The sequence below is a fragment of the Prenolepis imparis genome, unplaced genomic scaffold (genome assembly GCF_030444845.1).
Source record: "Prenolepis imparis isolate NDT839.2.m4 unplaced genomic scaffold, iyPreImpa1.0 SCAF_1, whole genome shotgun sequence".
Classification (NCBI taxonomy): domain Eukaryota; kingdom Metazoa; phylum Arthropoda; class Insecta; order Hymenoptera; family Formicidae; genus Prenolepis; species Prenolepis imparis.
The window spans coordinates 3130359-3152087 of NW_028141159.1; the positions used below are offsets into that span (position 1 = coordinate 3130359).

Here is a 21729-nt window from a genome sequence, read left to right on the forward strand (position 1 = left end):
AACAAAATTAATGTGAGATCCGATTTATTCGCCAAACATGTTTCTCACTTACTTGGTTCAGTTAGGTTAGATAAGATAAAAAAAAAATACAAAACGCCATATTACTATGGCCAACCAATCACATTTGGTGTTATTCCCCCCCCCCCCTACTTAAAAGGCTCTACTCCCTCTTGTTATTTCTTACCTCCATGGCATCAATAGTCAATAGTAATAAATTATATGATAGTAAAAAGAACAGATTAGCGACATGTATAGAATGAATAATGAACAACGTAAATCTTTAGAGAATCGAGACGCAACGTTATATATCGCTCTGTTGACCTTCTTTCCTTCTTTTAAAGGGGAATGCGGAGTCGACGTGCGTGTCCGTGAAAATTCAAAATCTCGAAATGCGAGATTGAAACCCTCCCCCTTCCCCCTCACTCTTCTCCTAACCACAATACGATGCGCACATGCTCGCGCAACTCTTTTTCGTCCATCGACAATCGATGGTTATGTATGCATACGGGCGATGATGATGAAGATGATGATGATTTCCTTGCATAATTAATTTAATAGCGACCTATATCGAGTGGTAACGACGTCGACCTTAGAAAAAGTACGCGTTTCACGTAAATTCGTATAATTCTCGTGCGGTTTACAATCAATAGCGTGAAACCAACCCAAGAGAGACCAAGAGACTGAAAGACACAAAGTGTTACGTAGAGTATCATCATCACGAGTCATCTGTAAAGGAAGAAGAATTTGTATATATATATATATATATATATATATGTAAATGAGAGCGAACAGAATAATCACACATTGCGGAAAGTATCCATAACGTAATCGAGATCGAATACGATGTACACGTGGAAAGTGACCGGTCATGCTTTGAAACGATTCAACGTCAATCATAACAGCGGGAGATTCTTCCAGGCCGTCGTTTTGCAGCATTGCGGCTCGAGGACGCAAAATCGCGGCAAATTCGGCATTTACCGCAAGAGGATAAGTCTGTGGTTCCGCGAACAGGGCACGCAGGTGGCCCAGGTCTGCAAGAGACAGTTCGAGTTCGTCGCGGCTCAACGTGTCAGACGGTGTATCCAGATCTTTCACCTGTACACGAGAATATGGGACGAGATAGCGTTGAGGGAGTTCATGCGCTCCTGGAGGTTGAGGCTCGCAAGAAACGCCAGGAATTTCCTGATAAGCGCGGCCGGCGTCACCGTGTACAATTGGGACCGCGACAGGATCAGCGATGAGGAAATTAATAGGTGGTGTTTGTGTGACAAAGTTATATATAATAATTCTGGAATAATATTTTTCTAATAATATTTTGTTATCTATTTTTGCAGGTATAAGCGTGAGATTGAAGGAATTTATAAATTGCGTGACTCCACAGTAGTCTGTTCCAAATGTCATTTGCGAATTGTCATCGACGCTGTACAGCCCGATGTAAAATATTGTAAATGTAACAGAGTTCAATCCTCTGTCGCTTCTAATCAAGATTGTAAGTTTTTTCTTTCTATTGATTATTTGATATTAAGATGTTTTGAACATTTTCTATTTATATATATATATATATATATTTCGCTACTAATTTATAAAATACACACAGCAGAAGATTGGCAACCTTTCATCGAGCGTCAGGATATGTTAATATGGAGAAAAAAAGAGTTTGATTCTGGAGGATTATTTGCGTACAAAGTATATGGTTCATTTTCCGATGTTACTGCCAATGATTTTCTGCAAGTACAAATTGATGTAGATTATAGGAAGCAATGGGATCCTACTGCTCAAGAATTACAGATTATTGAGAGTGATCCAAAGTCAGAATCATCTATTAGTCATAGTACTGACATTATTCATTGGGAAATGATCTGGCCTGTAAGTCTGATATAACGTACTATATGTCATTGTGGAATAAGTCTTCTCATTTAATAATTGATTAATTTGCATTGCGTAGAAATTATTTTCTAACAGAGATTACGTATATCAACGTCGATGGATCGTGGATAGAGAGAAGGGACTTGTGATTATTGTGAGTCGAGTTACAGAACATCCCGATGTGCCAGAAAGACGGGGAACTTACAGGTATGTAAAAAAATTCAAGAGATCATATAAATATACATATGTGTGTGTGTGTTAAACATCATTAACTTGATTGATCAATCCTCTTTACTTGTATATTTCATTAAATAATGTAGAAATGATTTGGTTGGATGATTAAGTGTACAAGTAATTAAAATTAAATATAAGATCAAATAAATTCTTTTTTTAATCTGAATTTTGTATGTAATAGGGTCAAGACATATTGGTCGTACATGGTAATAAAGCCTTATACAGAATTCCATGAACCGGGCATCGAATTTGGTCTTACTTACTTCGATGATCCTGGTGTCGCTGTGCCGTCCGCTGTTACTGCATGGGTAGCATTGAGAGGTTTGTTTCCTTTTTACAAAGTGTTTATTAGATTAAGATCTTTTTTTCAATATATTGTGATAATAATTTATATATATATTTTTTTTAGGTTTACCAGACTTTCTAGTTCGCATGAGACAGGCCTCGAAGGATTACCAACATTATAAACTAATGAAACAAAATGCAACTACATCTAATAACAGTCCTCTTACGTTACCTGAGGAGGACGTTTCCAAAGAGCAAATTAAAGTTGATGTAGAAGATAATTTGGACAACGATAAAAAATCAATGAGAGATTATCAAGATTCAAGAGATGATTCTGCTAACAGTACTAACAAATTGGATGTAACACACGATGTACAGCAAGAAAATGATTTACCGGAAACTGAAAATAAGGATACAAATTCTACACCGAAAGAAGAGCAAGGTTTATTACATTATTTCTATCTTACAAAATTATTTGCATTTTTGGATATTTGACAATTGGATTTCATGAAGTAACTTTTGACTAGTAGATATTTTAATGTGATTCCATATGAAGAGAATAATAATCTACTATCGATAAGAAATAGAGCAGATTTATGGAACGAGCAATATTTCATTAATATATATTGGACAAATAGTACGTGCTTTTGTGTATAGCAACATGAAATTGTGAATATGACAACTTATTTTTCATTTAATCAGTAATTTCCACTTTTTATAAAAAGGAAAAACATAAGCAAGTAATGAGACTGATTAAGTGTGTTCATGATTTTAGTTTGTTTGTTGAAACTTTGTATCATGTGTAAACACACTAATGAACAAGAACAAACAGAAGATATCTGTTTTATGGAAAAATAATGAATTGAACTAATTTGATGATTTATATGATAATAGATTTATATATAATAGATCTCCATATAAAAAAGCAAGTCGAACTATTGTTTCTCTCTAAAAACATATTATAAAACAAGTAAGATATATTTGTATATCATTTAATGTACATTTCAACTAACACAAATTTTAATTTCTTTTTCAACTATATCTTTACAATATTTTTGACAGAAAAAGTTAAGCAATTTAAATAATTAATACAATTTTTGCTCTATTATTGAATTTCCTTGACTTCTGTTTGTATTTCAAGAAAATATGATATTTTTAAAATTATTATATTTACAATTAATTTTCAAATTCTCAAAAATTTCTCAAAAATTATACATGTTATACACACATATAAAATATCTTAATTGTTTTATATTGTATATATATATATACATACACATAATTTGCACAGAAAATGTAAATACATATAGAATATATAAGTATATCCATATTATATCCTCATGCCTGAATAAATAAAGTAAAAATATAGTGTCATTATATATATATTCTTCAAATATATATAATAATATATTGTATAAGAAAAAAATTATTATAGAAAATGCAATTGTAATAATTTTATTAGAATAATTATCATGTAAATAAATTGTATGTGTTAATTATATAATGTCAATATGTCTGGCGTTTATTTTGTAATACTCTATTTCTACTAAATATAAAATGTTATATTTATATCATTTTTGATCATTTTTAGATATTGGGCATTATTTTTGAAGACGTGCTAAAATAGATTTATTAAGAAATAAAAGTATTTGTACATTTTTTCATATAAATTATATATTTATGCTTACATATGAAGAGTGTATTTAATTAATAGTTTTATAAATTTCGATAAAATAAAGTTTTATAAATCTTTTTTGTTATGCAATAGTTTCATCAAATGCACGAGATATGAGAATATCACCTTCTATATCAAGCTTGAAAGCAATTTCTTCTGGCAAATTCTTTGGTGTAGACAAAAAACTTGAACAGTCTTCATCGTGACATTTCTGGTATATTTTTTTCTTATTTAAATCCACAATCCAATATATGTTGTTACTTTTATGACATCTGCCAATGTTTTCACAGTACCTATAAAACAATATAAAAAATTACGTTCTTTACATCATTCTTTTATGTAGCACGATAAATTTATATATAGAAAAGCATATTAATAACTGTCTATCATTGTACTACCTGTTACCATAAATTTCATATCTCAATATTTTGGTTTTATCGAAATATTTAACGATGCGTATTTTGCCAGGATCAACAAGACTGTTAATATATTTGTCTATTTCAGGGTATGGTGAGATTTGATTATCATCCTTACGACTGTATTGCGTTGGCGTCTTCGAATAAAGTTGAGCTTTTATATCACTTCGATTAAGAAACTCGAGTAAAATTAAATTTTGCTTGTTTGGAAAATATGATATCAAGGAATCCAAAAAGATTCCTAACTCCTTATCTCTGCATTTATTTACTGGATTATGCGTACAATCTGGAGAGACTGTTAAATAAGATTGTTTTCCCCATTTGGTGGAAAGGTATACTCTGAATTGCCTATTTTTTGTATAGACACTATTATCAACAAACAACTTTTTGCCATGATTTGTCTCCACAAACATTTCCTCGATATCTGCTTTATTAAATTGATTTAAAATTCCATGCGACTGTGTATCTGATTTTAGATAGAGCATAATATCATTGTATATGATTTTGATGAACCTCCCAACATGTGAGTTATCTTTAAAAGCCATATCTTTCATAGTGAAAATCACATGTCTGCTGAATTTTGTGCTGGATGTAGAGTCCAGTATTAAAAAGTTCTTTCTATCACATAATAAGTGATAGTGAGTAAGTAAATATGCACGTATAACATCTATTAGTGTTCTGGTCATGCGTGATCCATTACATAGTGGATTCAATTCCACTAAATATTCCAAATCCAAGTATAGCCAACACGGTGAATTTTCTGGTATTACCTGTTAAAAGTTTAAGACAATTTTTTAAAAACTTTTATGCAACAAGAAAAAGAAGCATATTAAAAAAATATATTTTATCTAGAAGTTACACTCTGCAAAAAAATATTCTTTTCACGACAACTTCAAGCGTGATTCTAACATAATTGCATATAATAATTTAAAAGTTTCAAATTAGAAAAATTTTTATATAATTTAATGTCTTAGATATAATTTTATATAATTCTATATATTAGGCCCGACATTTATAATTCTATATATAATATATTTTTATATATATTATAAAAAAAATGTATGAATGTATGCGTAGATTTTATAAATTGTACAATATAAAACAGTACAATAAAATATAGAAATATTGAAATATTCTTTATTAAAATAAGCGAAACTATATGCGTTCACCTCGTATGTACATTTTTCTTCCTGCGGTTTTTCCTTATAGCACCACCAATAGACCTCCGGATGAGCGACGATGAATCTGCGACTACCGTCTTTGGGCCGTTGATACGCAAAGGTGCAAAGTGTGTCCGTTTTAGTGCTACATTCGACAGCCGCTGTCAGGGCGTCGATTTGTCTGTGGAATTCCTGCCAATATTGCGTCGGGCCTAATATATGCGACGGCATAACCCGGTATGTTTTCACCCAGTTAACCTTGGACTTGTGTTTGCGTTTCCACACTTTGCCGCCGTAAAATTTGTCCGTGCAAATCATATCCATCGTACTTCACTTTATTACATGAATTAACAATTCACGTGATTTCGTGGCTGTTTTGTCGCAATTTGAGGGATGAAAAACGTCTCTCGCAGAGGTACACACATGTTGTGTTTAGAACAGCTGAGTTAAACCTGTTTCCCGCCAATTTCGTGACAGCTATCACGTGACTTGAGTTATTTGCGTAATATAAGCTACGTCATATATATGAATGAAAATATGAATGAAAGTATATAAATACTCATTTATATTGTCAATTTTCAGTTTAGTAGTTATTATGTTGGAGTAATAAACATAATATAAATAGATATAACGATGATGAGTAAAACATATTTTCTCTTCAACGAAAGAAAAATACATGCACGTGGTAGGTTAAAAAAAAATAAATCTAATATATTTGTGAAATGTTTTATAATACGAGACGAAGAATATATGTACATTATTCTGAGAGATTTTGAAAAATAGATATAAGCTTAGCTTTTCAAAATTGCAATCACGCAAAATATATATATATCGCGTTCTACTAATATACTGCAGCGGTATATATTACGCATTGATTAAATAATAAATCATTATTATAGCACAAATATTATCCTTTCATCATCGCGACTGTTCTGAATTTAACAGGAAACCGGTCGTACGTGAAAGTGGTCTGTCATCGTTGCACATTCAACTGGATTCGTACAACAACATCGTGAAATGATCGGTACGTTTCGATTACCCATTGTATGCAAATTGTTTTTCGTACTTTAACTAGAAATTAGGTGGCACATATTCATTCATCCACGTTATACATTGCTTTCTATTGTATCCTGATCTTTTGTGCTCGTTACTCATCATCAATTGTACGCATGTGATGATCTTATTTGTTCTCGTGAACGAATGTTCTTAATGATATTTATGCTTACATAAGATACAAAAATGTGCAAATAGAGATAAGAATACATTAACTTCAAAAACAGGATTAATAGAAGAGAAAGAGATGAGCATTAGAGAAAAATATTTTTATATAAATTCTGTAAGAGTTTTTATTTAAAAATAAGTAGTTTTTTCAAAATTTATAAAATTATTTCAATAAATATCTGTTTTTATTATTATATGCATCAAATGGAAAAAATTCGGCACATACAATATTTTTTATAATATTAATTATTTTAGACTTACAATTAGCTCTGATATAATTTTCTACTTGTTGAATTTTCTATTACAGATCAACATAATTTTAATGTCATCAATTGCTTTGGTCGGTGAGTGACAAATTTTAATTTTATTTACGTATTTTTAGATAACGAATTTGTATAATGATTGTAGATATAGATTATAAATTGTAAATTATAGATATTTCCATTGCCTTAAAATGGCGATATGAATTAGAATAAATTAGATGAAAACTTTTAATAGATTATATTTAATAGATTAAATCGAATAATTTTTAATAGCTTTTTCCAATATACACATGCGTATATGCAAGTAAATTAGGGTATAAATTAAAAAAAAGAAACTATAAAGAATTTTTTTAAATTATACACTTAATAATTTATTTTTATAACGCGCGGCGATTCTATACTAATATTTTAGCCTATCCGTCTATATTCAGAGAATATTATCAAAAAATTTTGCTATAACTCATTGTAAATCCAAGTTATCAATTAATTGAATTACATGTAATGTGATAATAAAAAATCATGTCAACGTTTATTTTATTATTAATATAAATTATTAATATATAAAATTAACATAAATATGTATCAAAGTAAATTTTTTTCGAGAGGAATTAAATTACGTAATGACAATTGCTCACAGTGAAAGAGCCGAGAAATCGGCATCATGGAAAAGAAGCACTGATAAACTTGAAAACTTTCGCGAGGATTTCGATACATTCCACAGTATCGATGGAATATATACTGATATACAGATATAACATTGGAAAGAAAGTATCTCTCTTGCTGATGCGAGAGAGTTACAGCTTACAGCTTTTCAAACTTGTCGTCTTGGCGAGTCGCTTACGCGAGAATTAACGAAGTATACATTAATCTGTCTACCAGGCATAGCTGGTGCCGAAGCCGGTGAAGGCGGCGTGGACCACAGGCGCGGCATGAGCTTCGTACGCATAAGGGGCAGCGTAGGTCTTGGCGATCACCGGGGCGGCATGAGAAGCGTACGCATAAGGGGCAGCGTAGGTCTTGGCGATCACCGGGCCGGCATGAGAAGCGTACGCGAGAGTCGGCGCGATCGCGGTTTTAGCCAGAATCGGAGCAGCGGGTGCGTAGGCCTTGGCGATCAAGGGGGTTGCCGCTGGTGCATAAGCGGCGGCCGCGTAAGCCTTCGTCAGGAGCGGGCTGGCGTAAGAAGCGGCAGGTGCGATCGCGTAGCTCGTCTTGGCGAAGATCGGCGCAGGGTGAGCGCCGTACGCGGTCAGAGCCGGGGCGTAAGCGGCTTTGGCGATCAGAGGCTGCGGTGCGGCGATCAGAGGCTGCGGTGCGGCGATCAGAGACTGCGGCGCGGCAAGCAGAGGCTGCGGCGCGGCGATCAGAGACTGCGGTGCGGCGATCAGAGGCTTGGCCAAGGTCGGGGCGTAAGTCTTGGCGATCACCGGGGCAGCGGCGTAGCCGATGGCGTGGTGCTGGAGCAGGTCGTTGCTCACGTGACTGTTGCTCACGCGGACTGATGAATGCGCGGAGTCCTCGGCCCGGCTGTACGTGGACACCACGTTCTGGCCGGCGTAGCCCTTCTGCGTGGACTCCTGGCTGTAGCCGATGCTGCTGAGATCGGAGGACACGGTCCCGATGTCGTAGGACGCTGGTCCTCCGGCGTTCGCCACCGCCACGAGGACTGCCAGGATCACGAACTGCGATGAAGAATATTGTCGTCATGATAAAAATATATAATAATATAATAATAAGATATATTAATTTAAAAATGTGTTTGTGTACCTAGATTTCGTAGATTTATAGCTTTTGACAGTAGAGAGAAGTGGTTTTCTTTCAGTTTTAGAATTTAATCAATTTTACATTTAAAAATTACTCTGTTTTATTCGCAATTTATTTTTTTATTCAATTTATTAAAGTATGAGGAATATGTAAATTTTGATTAATAGCAAAATATACGTAAAATGAATGCTTCGATTGTCAATATCACGAACTGCGACGAAGAATATCATCAGAATAATATATCGAAATGAATATGATAATGTAAATATGTACAGAATATGTAGAAATATTGAGATGGTTTTTTGGATTCAAAATTTAATAAATTAATTAATGTGTTTGTGCACCTAGATTTCGTAGATTTGTAGCTTTTAACAGTAGAGAGAAGTGATTTTTTCTCAGTTTTAGAATAATCGATTTTACATTTAAAAATTACTCTGCTTATTTGCAATTTATATTTTATTCGATTTATTAAAATATGAATATATACATTTTGATAAATAGCAAGATGTATATATAAAACGAATGCTTTTCGATCATATGCATAATTGAACGTACTTATTTGATTTTATTACAAAGTTTTGCAGAGAATCTTCTTAGGATAGAACGCTATTATTTCTAATATTTCAAAATTTGCATTCTCTGCAATCTCTATTATTTATTAATGTGTATATGATAAAAAGAAATAGTGGTACAAATGTTCGACAATATGTTGATGTATGTGTCTGCTTACCTTAAATGCCATTTTGCCTGTTTGAAGTGGAATAACTACTGGATTCTGCTGCGAAATGGTATCTGCCGGCCACTATTTATATGCGGGTAAGATTGTAGGGGGTTCAATCGAATTTTGGGCACAAAACTTGTTCGAAGTGATTGGGCATGGCCATGGGAGAGGGAAACGTATATGAAACTTCTTTGTAGGAAATCATTCAGAAAGGAACATACACGAAGGTGCAAAAGGAGAGGAGGTAGAATAGTCGTTCGAGAAGGAACATGGATGAATTTCGGGCGTGGTCCCCAAGAAATTAAGATCGAGCATCTGTTACAAAGCAGCTCGTCTCGAGAGCGCGACAATTATCAAGGTAATAATAACTTTTCATTCTAGTTTCGCTTCTGGCGTCCGATTGCTTAACATGCGGAGTATTTAAATATCTTTCTTGCATCTGAAAATGTAAAGACACGTGCAATTAATAATAACATTTTTATCAATAACACATTTCATACATAAAAAATATAATGCTTCTCACGAGTAATACAATTTTCTTGTTAATAAAATACAATTGGTCATAATATTAAAGATGAATGCAATTAGAAAATTGTTATCTTTTCATACTTTTTTTTAATATTAATTGCGCAGACAAATATAAAATACTTGCTCTCAAAGTTTACTCATTTAATTTGCATAATAAAAGAAAATTCGATGATATCATTCTTGTATCGCTATTCTTATTATATATGTAAATGATACGTTTATATAAATTTACCATGATATTGTAGAACTCGCCAAGGACTCGCTTTCTCCAAATTCTCGCACTGACATAAGCGCTGTCATATCTGTAACAGTGAAGAAATACATAACACACTGCTCCTCGTTATTAGATATAAAAAAAATGGGCGTGATCGCCTACATATAGTTTTATAGTCTCGAGAATTAAATTTAATAACGAATTTATAAGATTCTAACGCGAGATCTTAACTCGAATTATTATGTGTGTATAGATTTTGAGAGAAACAAAGATTACTTCAGAGAAATAAACATTATATATTATAGATTAAAATTAATCAAAGTGACAATCACAATTCCCTGATTTATAAATTCGTTTCTCATCTTGTTAACTTTAAGATCAATCGTTATATATATATATATACAGGGTGTCCCGAAACTACCGCGAGATATTTTAAAGGCAGATTCTCTGGTCAATTTAAAAACGATTTTTCCTCAGCAAATATGTCGAGGCACCAATAATTTTCGAGTTATAAGCGATTAAAAATAAAGGGTTTCTCGTAAACTAAGCCCTCTAGAAATATAATATTAACAAAACCACATTCTTCAATTAATTTTAAGTAAAGTTTCTTTTAATAGAATTTTAATTTAAGGCTTAGTTACAAAGATACATGATGACAAAAATTGGGAACATGCAAAAAATGATGGTCTCCCTCGACATTTTCGCTGAGGAAAAATCGTTTTTAAATTGGCCAGAGAATCTGCCTTTAAAATATCTCGCGGTAGTTTCGGGACACCCTGTATAGTAATAAAAATAAAAGGTGCGATCAATCTTAAACAAACGATATTTCAAATAAATTTATACAGAAGAATATAATTTCTTCTTTTTAAATGCAGAGGCAATAACATAGATGCAAATTAATATATATCAAAACGGATTAAATCAGTAAATGTCATAAATCATAAACAGAACGATAACAGATACGAAAATGAATAATTATGATTTCGATTTCGATTTAATTTATCAATTAATTTAAATATCATTTAATTTACCAATTAATTTAAATATCATTAACTGTAATCTCATTTTTATCCTGGGCTTTATAAATTACTTGTATACCAATTTATGCACATTAAATCGAAATAAACTCGAAATCAATTTATGTGTAGATATGATGTAGAAGAATCTTATTTCTTTATTTACAAATATTTAGAGATTTTTGTTTCTCTCAATATTTGTTAAAACTATACTATATTCAATTAAAACTGTGTTGCGCGCTTTTACAAGATCTTTTTAAAGAAATTGTCTTAATAAAATATTAGGATCCTTAGAGACTCAGTTGAAATATTTATAAATAACTAATAAAAAGTGAATAAAAAATTTATACAATGCACGTTTTCATCGAAAAGCGACCCTTTGTCGTAAATAAGTTGATCACCACTGCTTTAGGCGATGGTGCTAGGTCACGGACAGGCGTACCCCTTCACATAAGAGTAAGAGTCGTTGTATTTTCTCCTTTGTAAAAGTATGCTTTATGCGGAGGTTACGTCCATCTTTCCGTCCGTGACCTAATATCACACCCTAAACCCTTTATATTTTACGATCAGCAATTGTAGCACCGGCAATTTTTAGACTTTCGCAAGAATGCGCAAGTAAAAAAGTCATGTATAAATTCGAGCACATTTAATATCGCGATTGTTATACTAAAAATGTTTGATACATTACTTTATTTCCTGTAAAATATGTACATAAAGTTTGCAAAATTTTTATTAAATAAGTTATTAATATAATAATTGTATCATAAAATAGTAAATATTCGTAAATAACTTATATCGTTGTATAACAATTTTTTTTATTTGCAAAATTAATTAATTTAACTTTATGATATTAAATTTGTCGCAAAAATATGAAGCAATTAAATATAAACAGACTAGTGTAATTGATAAATATGCAAAACATATGTAACTGTCTTTTAATTTTCTCATTTTAAAATAAATAATAAATAGTGCGACCTTCTAAAGTGAAAATTATCATAAAAATATAGCAGCAGTTTCACATTAATAAATATTATTTTATACAAAAAAAACTATAAAAAAAAGACGACGAGGATGGGATTCGAACCCACGCGTGCAGAGCACATTGGATTAGCAGTCCAACGCCTTAACCACTCGGCCACCTCGTCACGCGTTAGTTCCTGTTTCAAGTATATATAATAAGAAATAACATATTGATTTATTCGCAATCGTATTACTCAGCAACTTTCGCGAGTTGCATAAGATCTAGAAAAACAGCTGGTTTAAAATATGTATCAGCATCAGTCTGTATGCAGCAAATAAATAGCTTGTTTACAACATGCAGTTTATGTATATATTTTATTTTGTGAGCACCGAAAAACAACTCCAAATAATAATTGCGATAGCTAGTGAATAATGCATATTATGTGTTGTGCATTGTATATATATATATATATATATCTTAAACAAATTATTAAAAAACGTTGCTCTTTATAATTTCCAAGTCAATAAATTATAATAAATAACTTGGCATAATGTATTACATAAAATATCGACATTATTTTATTAGTTTCTGCACACACACAAATGTTACATAATACCAGTGAAGCTTTGATAAGCATGTGAGACTAGTTTTTTAAATACATTTAGTAAAATAATATATATCAAGTGTTAAGTGTTAATTGAATATTTTAGCTATTTTACATTATGTACAACTATATATAATGTAATTATATTAGCGTTAGAATATAATATATTGAAAATATTTAAGAACGTTAAAATATTTTGCAGTAATTTATATTGATGTGCAACAAGTTACAATAACTCTTTGCATGTCAAAATCTCACGATAAATCTCAATGGTTTATCTTTAATATGCAACAGTTTTTCGTATCGATATTGTAATGGGAGAGCACACAGCGATAAAAGGATATATAAAAAAGTTATATTTAAAAAAATAAGATTCTTCTACATCATATCTACAGCGGATATCGTACTATAGAGTAACGTCATTTTTGATAATGACATCTTTATCCCGTACGGTTCTCCTTCTGCGTTAATTATTTGTTACGATGTTCTGTCAGCAATGGCGTATGTTATTGTTGTGTAAGTGACTGTGACTCTCTCTCTTTTTCCCCGAGAAGTTTCCAAACTTTTCTGCGTTAATTCTCAAGTAATGATCGTGGATAAACTCGGTTGAGTAATCGCGTTCGTATATCCCCACCATTTTTCCTTCAGCATGCGATAATAGAGTCATGAGATCTTAAAGTCGGTGTGTGCACTGCAGTAAGTTTTAGTATAAGAATTGATCACACACCATGACAGAGACGCTGCACTTTACGCCAGTATACGACGATTCCACCACGAAATTTCTGGAAAATGAATTTGCAAGACTTAAAGGTAATTAAGAATGTATCTCGCGTAATATCTCGCGCACATAACATTTTAATAAGATTCTGTGCTTATTTTTTTACAAGATATCGACGTAGCATTAATTTCTTAGAATCTTTTCCTTCGTTATTCGCGTGATAGATACATGATAGATTTAACTCTGCTATGATGACGCGATGACAAGGACTCGCATGATGATATATCACTTTAATAATATTTACGTAATTCTGTTATTATCTACAGGATGTTCCAAATATTAAATTTTCTTTCAACCAACTTTTACGATTCATTAAAAAAATTTTTTTTTATATTAAATCTATCCGCTCTGATTAGTAAAATTAGTCAAGATGTCGAGTCATTACTATAACAGGATTATGGAATAACAAAACATTGTATTTAATATTCAATTGAATGTGAAGGAAATAGACGAAATAAATAATGTTATATAAAATCTCTTTCTGTTACCCCCCTGATTTGCATATTTTTTTATCTCAGGCGAATGTTATGTGGATCACACGGGTGCAACTTTGTATTCGGATACACAAATTAGGAACGTCGGTGCCGATCTGCATGGCTGTCTTTATGCTAATCCGCATTCTCTCGGCATCGGGAGTTCATCGACACAGGATATTATCGAGCGCATGAGATATCGGTGAGACATCACATAATAATGATAAATAAAAAAAGATGATAACAAATTACATTCAAATTATTACTTAGGATTTTGAGTCACTTCAATACGACTCCCGATGAATACAGCGTTATTTTCACCTCGGGCGCCACAGCGGCCCTAAAGATAATCGCGGAAGGCTTTCGTTTCAAGGCGTATAAAAATAACGAGACAACTCGGTGTACCGGAAATTTTGTTTACATGCAAGACAACCATACATCGGTTCTCGGGATGCGAGATGTAGTCGCTGCTAGAGGTGCCAAGGTCATTTGTCTCGATCATAGTCGGGCGTTTCGAGTCTTCAGCCAGCATAAAACCTCTCGCGATCCTGATGAACGACAGGGTAGCAATTCTCTTTTCGTGTATTCCGCACAATGCAATTTTTCCGGAATGAAGTATCCCCTTAAGTGGATCGGAGATACGCATACTGGAGCGCTTTCAAGCGTTGTCGGTGAACCATCGACTAGGTGGTACGTTTTACTCGACGCTGCTAGCTTCGTGTCGACGAATAATTTGGATTTATCTAATTTCAAACCAGACTTCGTTTGCGTATCTTTTTATAAAATGTTCGGCTATCCCACCGGTATCGGCGCGTTGCTAGTTAGGAATTCCAGCTCGGATATCCTGGAGAAGACTTATTATGGTGGCGGGACGGTGGATGTCGCTCTCAGTTCCGAAATGTTTCACAAAAAACGTCCAGTGTTGCATCAAAGGTAGATAAGAAGAATCGCATGTGCCTACAAAATAAAAGAAAATATTGAAAAACGTCTGAATTTTTGCAGAATCGAAGATGGAACCGTATCGTTCCTGTCCATCGCATCATTAAAATATGGTTTTGAGATACTTTCGAAGCTTACCATGGATCAAATATCGATGCACGTGTTTTCTTTAGCCCGAACTTTGCACCACTCTTTATTAACGTTACATCATCGTAATGATGAACCAGTTGTAAAACTTTACTCCGATTCTGACTATGAAGATCACAGCACACAAGGAGGTATCGTTACATTTAATCTCATTCGATCCAATGGTGAATATGTAGGATACATGGAAGTCTTGAATATGGCAGCACTATTCAAGATACATCTCAGAACAGGCTGTTTTTGTAATCCCGGTGCATGTCAGAGACACTTATCCCTTTCTACTAAAGAAATTCTTCAAAACTACGAAGCAGGATATACATGCGGTGGTGCTGCAGATTTAATAAATGGAAAACCGACCGGAGCAGTACGAATCTCCTTTGGATATATGTCTACGATTCAAGATATTCAGACAGTCTTACTTATGATCACAAAATGTTTCATCGATAAACCGTGCATCAGAAAATTTCCACAATGGTGGGAAGATTATAAAATCAGAGTCCATAATAAATACAGACACTTTTATAATTCTAACATCTTAGATTATTCTATTCCACGTATTACAAATATTGAGAAAAATATTGCAAACAATAATCTGCGAAATAATTGTTACAATAAAAGTGAAGGCGATTGTGTTATAAACTCTGACAAAATAATTACACAAGTAAAGAAATGTACTTTGCAACGGTTATTTATATATCCTATCAAATCGTGTGGTGCATACGAGATTGTAGATTCATGGAATTTAAATTCAAAGGGTCTAGAATACGATAGAGAATGGATGATAATAACATCATCTGGAACTTGTTTAACGCAAAAACACTATGTAAATTTATGTTTACTTAAACCTATCATTTTCAAAAAGCAGGGAATTATGAATTTAACATATCCAGGTAAGTGTTAAATTTTTATAAATTTGACACTTTGTAGTATAGTTTAATGTACCATTATTTTAATATAAATCATAATAAAACGTTTTAAGGAATGCCAACAATTCAAATACCTTTAGAAAATACTTATGAAAAATCAACAGAACATCCTATATATCAAAGCAGAGTATGTGAGAGTAGAGTACAAGGTATTGATTGTGGATCAGAAGTTTCCGAGTGGTTAAGCTTGGCATTGGGCAAACCAAATCTTAGATTAATTCGACAAAGTCATGAGAGACAAAAGAAAGGTACAATAAAAATGTAGATGTGTATTATATATAAATCTGGCTGTTACTTGTATAAACTAAACTTTGTATTTTTTCTCTTTGCAGGAATAGACAAGACAGAACTATCATTTTCTAGTCAAGCACAATATTTGGTAATAAATGAAGCAAGCGTATCGTGGCTTGTTGATAAAGTATCTGACGATATAGATTTCAAAAAAGACACAACTATGCATAGATTTCGAGGAAACATTATTATAGAAGGCTGCGATGCTTTCGACGAAATGCAATGGGAATATATTCGCATAGGAAATAATAATTTTAAAGTATGAATCAATCGAGTTTTTAATATCTAAAATATATTGCTATATATATTTAATTATTACAGGTAAATGGTCCTTGCACAAGATGTCAGATGATATGCATTGATCAAACAACTGGGAAAAAAACCATTGAGCCCTTAAGAACGTTAGCGGAAGAATTTCATGGAAAACTGAGGTTTGGAATTTATTTAACCCGATTGGAAAATACACACGGTAAACTTAAAATTGGTGATCAGATTGATTATTCTTAAATGAATAATTATATGAAATAATTTCTACACGAGTAATTATCTAAACTTTATAAACACATTGAAATTGAAATTTAACATGAACAAACCCCAAGAAAATCTTTAAATGTGTTCTATATCAAATTTGGCATTTATAATAAAGTTTCTCTTTATATATAAAAAATATTGTAAAATAAAATTGTGTACCTGATTTGTAATAAAGAGTATTTGTACTGCGTACTTATTATAAATGTGTTCTTATAATAATACACAGTCTCCAGCCTGTTGTTGATCAATTTTTCTCACCGGTTTACCTATGGATACATCTTTGATCATATCTGCAACTGCGGCAAAGTCAGGAAAGGCTAGCGTTTGAAGCTTTGAATATACCAGCTCATCATTGACTTGCACTTCAAAAGATGCTAAAGAATAAATAATGAGATTGTTGAAAGAATTTCAACAGTTTATATTTTGATGTGCCTTAATTATAAACTTGCCTTGTCTTCCTGCTGCACCAGCGACAGTGACATTGGGAACATTTTTTTTTATTTCCTCTGCCAATTGTAGAAATTGTTTCTTGTGTCCACACGAGCCGCTGCAAAATAACAGTAATTTATTATATACATACATATATCTACAAGATCTATATAATATTTACAAATAAATTGAGCCATAAAAATTGCAATTAAAGTTGCTTGCAAAAGTTATAAAATAAAAGATAATCCTTATCATTGTTTTATTATTATTATTAATTATTTATCATTATTTTATTATTATCATTAATTCTTTATCATTATTTTATTATTGTTATTAACTTTTTATATTTATTAATAAAAGATGCTTGTGCATATATATATACAATAAAATCCATAAAAATTGCAATTACAGTTGCTTGCAAAAGTTATAAAATAAAGATAATCCTTATCATTGTTTTATTATTATTATTAATTTTTTATATTTAGTACAAAAGATGTGCGTGTATCTACATATAACCTAAATCTAACCTCGATTAATAGAAAATCTTGTTAGATAATTATATACTTACCAATACTCAACGTCAACTTTTATGTCTGTTTCTTCCGTCATTTTATTACATTTTACGTTACAAATAATCGTTGTATTTTCAATTCAGCGTATATTTATCAGTTATTGTTCATTCATTTAGCGGAAATATTGGGTGCATTCAGAAGCACGAATGAGCGACTGATCGTGATTGGTCTAAAGTTTAAAATTTGCCAATCACGATCAGTGAGCGGTTGTGCTTCGTGCACCCATTGGCCGCATTCAGCAGACTCAACCGCTAAGTAGCAATCGAACGTGATTGGTTTCTACTTTCAGATCCAGCCAATCAGCATCGAATGACATCGGAAAATTGCTCAACTGTTGAGTCTGCTGAATGCGGCCATTGTTCGAAGCACTTGTTACGTCGAGTGACGTCGACTATGTTAATCGATCTTTTCAATGATCGATTAATCGCGAAAGATTGATAATTTCTAATTAGACAGTTGGCATCACTGCGGCGACATCCCGTGTAAAGTGTAAATATCGTGCTTCGCGTCGCGCGGATCGTAGCTTCGTTTAATTATAATTGTCGCGTTCTATTCTCTCAAATATGCGTCGCATATAATTAACAAAAGCGCATAAAATATACGTATACGATTAAAAGCGGGAGTGCCCAAGTATGAAAAGTCAGACACGATTAATGTCGGGAGTTGTGTCGTTCAAATTGTCGTGCGATTATTTTATTTTGCTGATTAAGGGCTAATTTCACCAACGTCGATTAACTTTAACCTTCGATTAAACTATATCTTTGTCTCTTTTTAAGAACGTATCTGAAAAGAGACAAAGATATAGTTTAACCGAAGATTAAAGTTAACCGACGTTGGTGAAATTGGCCCTAATGCGCGAGCATGATCGTATATTTTCACGAGTATGGGTACTTATAAGTATATGAACAAAAGAGGAGAAGAAAGAGGAGGCCCGGGGAGGCATCGAGCAACGGCGGAGCAAAATATATAACCTTGTCTCGTAAGTAGATTTTTATAATATACTTCGTTTATTATTTATTATACTTGTAAAATTATAATAATTAGTCGCGTTTATTATCTCCTCGATAACGATCATTTTACAGAAATGTATAATATGTAATGCATATAGGATGGATTTTGAATATATATTATTATAATATTATAATAAATTTGGATAAATATTATAATAAAATTCTCATAATATAATACATACAACTTTTTACATGAAAATTATATTTTATCATATTATATATATATATATATATATATATATATATATATATTTGGATCTAATTTATTCGACGAAATATAATTTATATATAATTTATATAAATTTATTTGATTAATCGTGAAAGACTAATATATATAGTCTTTATTTTATTATTTTTTAACAGGTGGCCTCCCTGCGGCGACTTCCTGCATATTTTGTCAATTGGCATTATTGCGACTATTTCCCGCGTATTTTATCAGTTGGCATTATTGCGACGACATCCCGCGTAAATTTCGTGCATCGCGTGGTGCGGATCGTAGCTTCGTTTAATTATAATTGTCGCGTGCTGTTCTCTCAAATATGCGTCGCATTTAATTAACAAAAGCGCTTAAAATATGCGTACGATTAAAAGCGAGAGAGTGCCCAAGTATGAAATTAAGTTACGTACGATTAATGTCGGGAGTTCTGTACAAATAAGTATCGCGCGATTAAAATCGGAAATACAGAGTCGCGTATGATTAACGTATTTACATCGGGAATCGTATTTACACGTCGTTCAAATTGTCGTGCGATTATTTCATTTTGTGATTAATGCGCGAGCGTGATCGTATTTTCGCGAACGTGTGCTGTGTAAATGCCAAAAAACGCTATGACGAATAGAAAAGGAGAAGGAAGCGGAGATCCAGGGAGGCATTGAGCACCGGCGAAGCAACTATGCGGTAAGTAGATTATAATTAAAACAAATTTATATAAATTAATATTATATATAAATATATATATAAATATATTATATAAAGATATAATTATATATATATATAATTTATATAATTATATATATAATTAATATATAAATTTATTTAAATTTTTATTAAAATAAAAAGTTTAAAATAAGTTAACATATTAAGAATAAATTTTTGATACAAAATTAAAAAAAAATAATTTAAGAAAAAAATAAGATGGATATTTATAAGGTAATTTATAGAAAAATTTTAAAAAATTATATTAAATTGTATAATTATATTAAACTTTATAAATTAGATAATTAATAATAACAAATTTTATTATACATATATATATATATATATATATATATATATATATATATATAGATGTATATAATTTTGTTAATATTGTTTGTACAATTTATATAATTATAATTATTTAACTTATACTTTTTAAAAATTAAATTTTATTATATTTCATAAATTTAGATCTAAAAAATAATTTAAAAATTTAATAATTTTTATGACGTAATTTTATTAAATATATTTTACGACACGAATAAAATTTAATTAAATTAATTGCCTTATTGACTTTTTCAAATATTAATTATTTTGAAAACTATTTGGTATATATATAATTTGTGTTTTTTATTTTATAGATCAACGCTTTGTACTACAGAGTTCCGCTGTTACGCATCGTATATCGGTGAGTGTATTGCATGTATACATATATAACAATATCTGTATATGTAGATTAACCAAAAATTATTAATTAGAGCGCAATTCAGAAAAAAGAGTTAAGAAATTATGTTAACTTTTATATAAAAAAATTTAAGAAATTATATATTAACTTTTTCATTAAAACAATGAATTAACTTTGTTTAAAAAATTGAAAAAATAAATATGTGCCAAGCAAATAAAAATATTAAAAATTCTCGTTTTTTTTGGTTCATGTACATTTACATATTATGAACATGATTAAAACTTTCTGGCGATTATTTCTGTGTTATATATTAAAATATACAAATATAGAGCTCACAATAAAAGGAATAAGAAAGGGAATAGAGTACAGAGAGAAAACAGAAACAGGAAATAGGAAACAGTTTAATATAAAACATATGAAATGTAATTTATAGTTAACGCAGAATAGAGAAATTTCATCACTTCACCTTAGCACTATTCCTTTATTTTGCGTTATTAAATTATATTTCATATGTTTTATATTGAACTGTTCCTTATTCCCTCTTCCTGTTTTCTGTTTTTTATTCCCTGTTCCTTATATCTTTTATTGTTCGTAGCTCCTTACATCTGAAACTATTACACGAATAACAGTTGGGGAGGGAAGATAATAATTACTATAAATCAGAATAATTATAAAGTCTTAATTTAAATTCGTATTTTGTAATATAGTTCTTTCCTATTATAATTCTATTTGAATTTAAAAGGCTTATTAAAATTTAAGAGTACATTATATTATATTATATTATATGTTATTAATGATCGGCCATAGGTTCTCCAGTTATTCTCTTCACACGAGACTATTCAATATAGTCACATACTGTATTTTATGTCGACGCTGATAAACTCATTTATTCTTTTACACTCATTTATTCTTTTACATTTATGTCAAAATTGTCATTTACTTTTATAGAGATTATCTTAGAATTATATCTTAGAATAATTTCTTTTAATTAAATATATAAATTAATAAATATATTAAATAAATAAATATTAAATTATATATATAAATATTTTAAAAATAATTTAAAAATAGTTTATATATAAACTATTTTTAAATTATTTTTAA

General features: G+C 31.3%; 6 protein-coding genes and 1 non-coding gene across 10 annotated transcripts in view; 3 read left to right on the forward strand and 4 right to left on the reverse strand.

Moving 5' to 3' along the window:
- Positions 1-386: 386 nt before the first annotated feature.
- LOC145942314 (stAR-related lipid transfer protein 7, mitochondrial) lies at positions 387-3430 on the forward strand. The gene is made up of 6 exons (XM_083048922.1): positions 387-1253; positions 1335-1489; positions 1598-1866; positions 1946-2073; positions 2282-2421; positions 2510-3430. Exons 1-6 carry the CDS (start codon positions 844-846, stop codon positions 2878-2880), a joined length of 1473 nt encoding a protein of 490 aa, XP_082905048.1. The 5' UTR covers positions 387-843; the 3' UTR covers positions 2881-3430.
- A 558-nt stretch (positions 3431-3988) lies between these two features.
- On the reverse strand, positions 3989-6092 carry LOC145939430 (DNA-directed primase/polymerase protein). The gene is made up of 3 exons (XM_083043743.1): positions 5646-6092; positions 4459-5246; positions 3989-4353 (listed from the first exon to the last, which is right to left on the reverse strand). Exons 1-3 carry the CDS (start codon positions 5958-5960, stop codon positions 4143-4145), a joined length of 1314 nt encoding a protein of 437 aa, XP_082899869.1. The 5' UTR covers positions 5961-6092; the 3' UTR covers positions 3989-4142.
- A 385-nt stretch (positions 6093-6477) lies between these two features.
- LOC145942329 (uncharacterized) lies at positions 6478-17219 on the reverse strand. Of its 4 annotated transcripts, none has more exons than XM_083048965.1 (5): positions 17170-17219; positions 13656-13710; positions 10366-10435; positions 9615-10044; positions 6478-8802 (listed from the first exon to the last, which is right to left on the reverse strand). In XM_083048965.1, exons 4-5 carry the CDS (start codon positions 9624-9626, stop codon positions 7993-7995), a joined length of 822 nt encoding a protein of 273 aa, XP_082905091.1. In that variant the 5' UTR covers positions 9627-10044; positions 10366-10435; positions 13656-13710; positions 17170-17219; the 3' UTR covers positions 6478-7992. The 4 variants fall into 4 exon arrangements, with proteins under 4 accessions (XP_082905091.1, XP_082905082.1, XP_082905099.1 ...); XM_083048956.1 differs by lacking the exon at positions 17170-17219 and adding an exon at positions 13781-14226; XM_083048973.1 differs by lacking the exon at positions 13656-13710 and having other exon boundaries at positions 17170-17212.
- Trnas-gcu (transfer RNA serine (anticodon GCU)) lies at positions 12427-12508 on the reverse strand. The gene has a single exon. It is a non-coding gene; the product is annotated as a tRNA-Ser (tRNA).
- Positions 13600-17202, forward strand: Mal (molybdenum cofactor sulfurase). Its single transcript, XM_083048933.1, has 7 exons — positions 13600-13738; positions 14225-14381; positions 14450-15112; positions 15182-16152; positions 16242-16436; positions 16521-16738; positions 16801-17202. Exons 1-7 carry the CDS (start codon positions 13657-13659, stop codon positions 16984-16986), a joined length of 2472 nt encoding a protein of 823 aa, XP_082905059.1. The 5' UTR covers positions 13600-13656; the 3' UTR covers positions 16987-17202.
- A 1-nt stretch (position 17220) lies between the features above and the next one.
- LOC145942352 (migration and invasion enhancer 1-like) lies at positions 17221-18181 on the reverse strand. Its single transcript, XM_083048979.1, has 3 exons — positions 18008-18181; positions 17460-17557; positions 17221-17384 (listed from the first exon to the last, which is right to left on the reverse strand). The coding sequence occupies exons 1-3, from the start codon at positions 18046-18048 to the stop codon at positions 17221-17223; spliced, it is 303 nt and encodes a 100-aa protein (XP_082905105.1). The 5' UTR covers positions 18049-18181.
- A 627-nt stretch (positions 18182-18808) lies between these two features.
- Positions 18809-21729, forward strand: part of LOC145942360 (calpain-D) — a 44542-nt gene continuing 41621 nt past the window's right edge. The window contains exons 1-3 of the mRNA XM_083048992.1: positions 18809-18990; positions 19385-19919; positions 20582-20628. The gene's annotated coding sequence lies outside the window, so the exon portion shown is untranslated. The remainder of the gene's footprint in view (positions 18991-19384; positions 19920-20581; positions 20629-21729) is intronic.

What these genes read in the sequence shown, in the direction of transcription:
- LOC145942314 (XM_083048922.1), top strand. Translation starts at nt 844, where the DNA reads ATGTACACGTGGAAAGTGACCGGTCATGCTTTGAAACGATTCAACGTC. An exon ending in TGTCGCTTCTAATCAAGATT is followed by an intron (nt 1,490 to 1,597) that starts GTAAGTTTTTTC and finishes AAATACACACAG; the next exon opens with CAGAAGATTGGCAACCTTTC. An exon ending in ATTGGGAAATGATCTGGCCT is followed by an intron (nt 1,867 to 1,945) that starts GTAAGTCTGATA and finishes TGCATTGCGTAG; the next exon opens with AAATTATTTTCTAACAGAGA.
- LOC145939430 (XM_083043743.1), bottom strand. Translation starts at nt 5,960, where the DNA reads ATGGATATGATTTGCACGGACAAATTTTACGGCGGCAAAGTGTGGAAA. An exon ending in AAGAAAAATGTACATACGAG is followed by an intron (nt 5,247 to 5,645) that starts GTGAACGCATAT and finishes AACTTTTAACAG; the next exon opens with GTAATACCAGAAAATTCACC. An exon ending in TATGAAATTTATGGTAACAG is followed by an intron (nt 4,354 to 4,458) that starts GTAGTACAATGA and finishes ATTGTTTTATAG; the next exon opens with GTACTGTGAAAACATTGGCA.
- Mal (XM_083048933.1), top strand. Translation starts at nt 13,657, where the DNA reads ATGACAGAGACGCTGCACTTTACGCCAGTATACGACGATTCCACCACG. An exon ending in TGAATTTGCAAGACTTAAAG is followed by an intron (nt 13,739 to 14,224) that starts GTAATTAAGAAT and finishes TTTTTATCTCAG; the next exon opens with GCGAATGTTATGTGGATCAC. An exon ending in ATCGAGCGCATGAGATATCG is followed by an intron (nt 14,382 to 14,449) that starts GTGAGACATCAC and finishes ATTATTACTTAG; the next exon opens with GATTTTGAGTCACTTCAATA.
- LOC145942352 (XM_083048979.1), bottom strand. Translation starts at nt 18,048, where the DNA reads ATGACGGAAGAAACAGACATAAAAGTTGACGTTGAGTATTG. An exon ending in AAAGTTGACGTTGAGTATTG is followed by an intron (nt 17,558 to 18,007) that starts GTAAGTATATAA and finishes GTTATTTTGCAG; the next exon opens with CGGCTCGTGTGGACACAAGA. An exon ending in TGGTGCAGCAGGAAGACAAG is followed by an intron (nt 17,385 to 17,459) that starts GCAAGTTTATAA and finishes TTTATTCTTTAG; the next exon opens with CATCTTTTGAAGTGCAAGTC.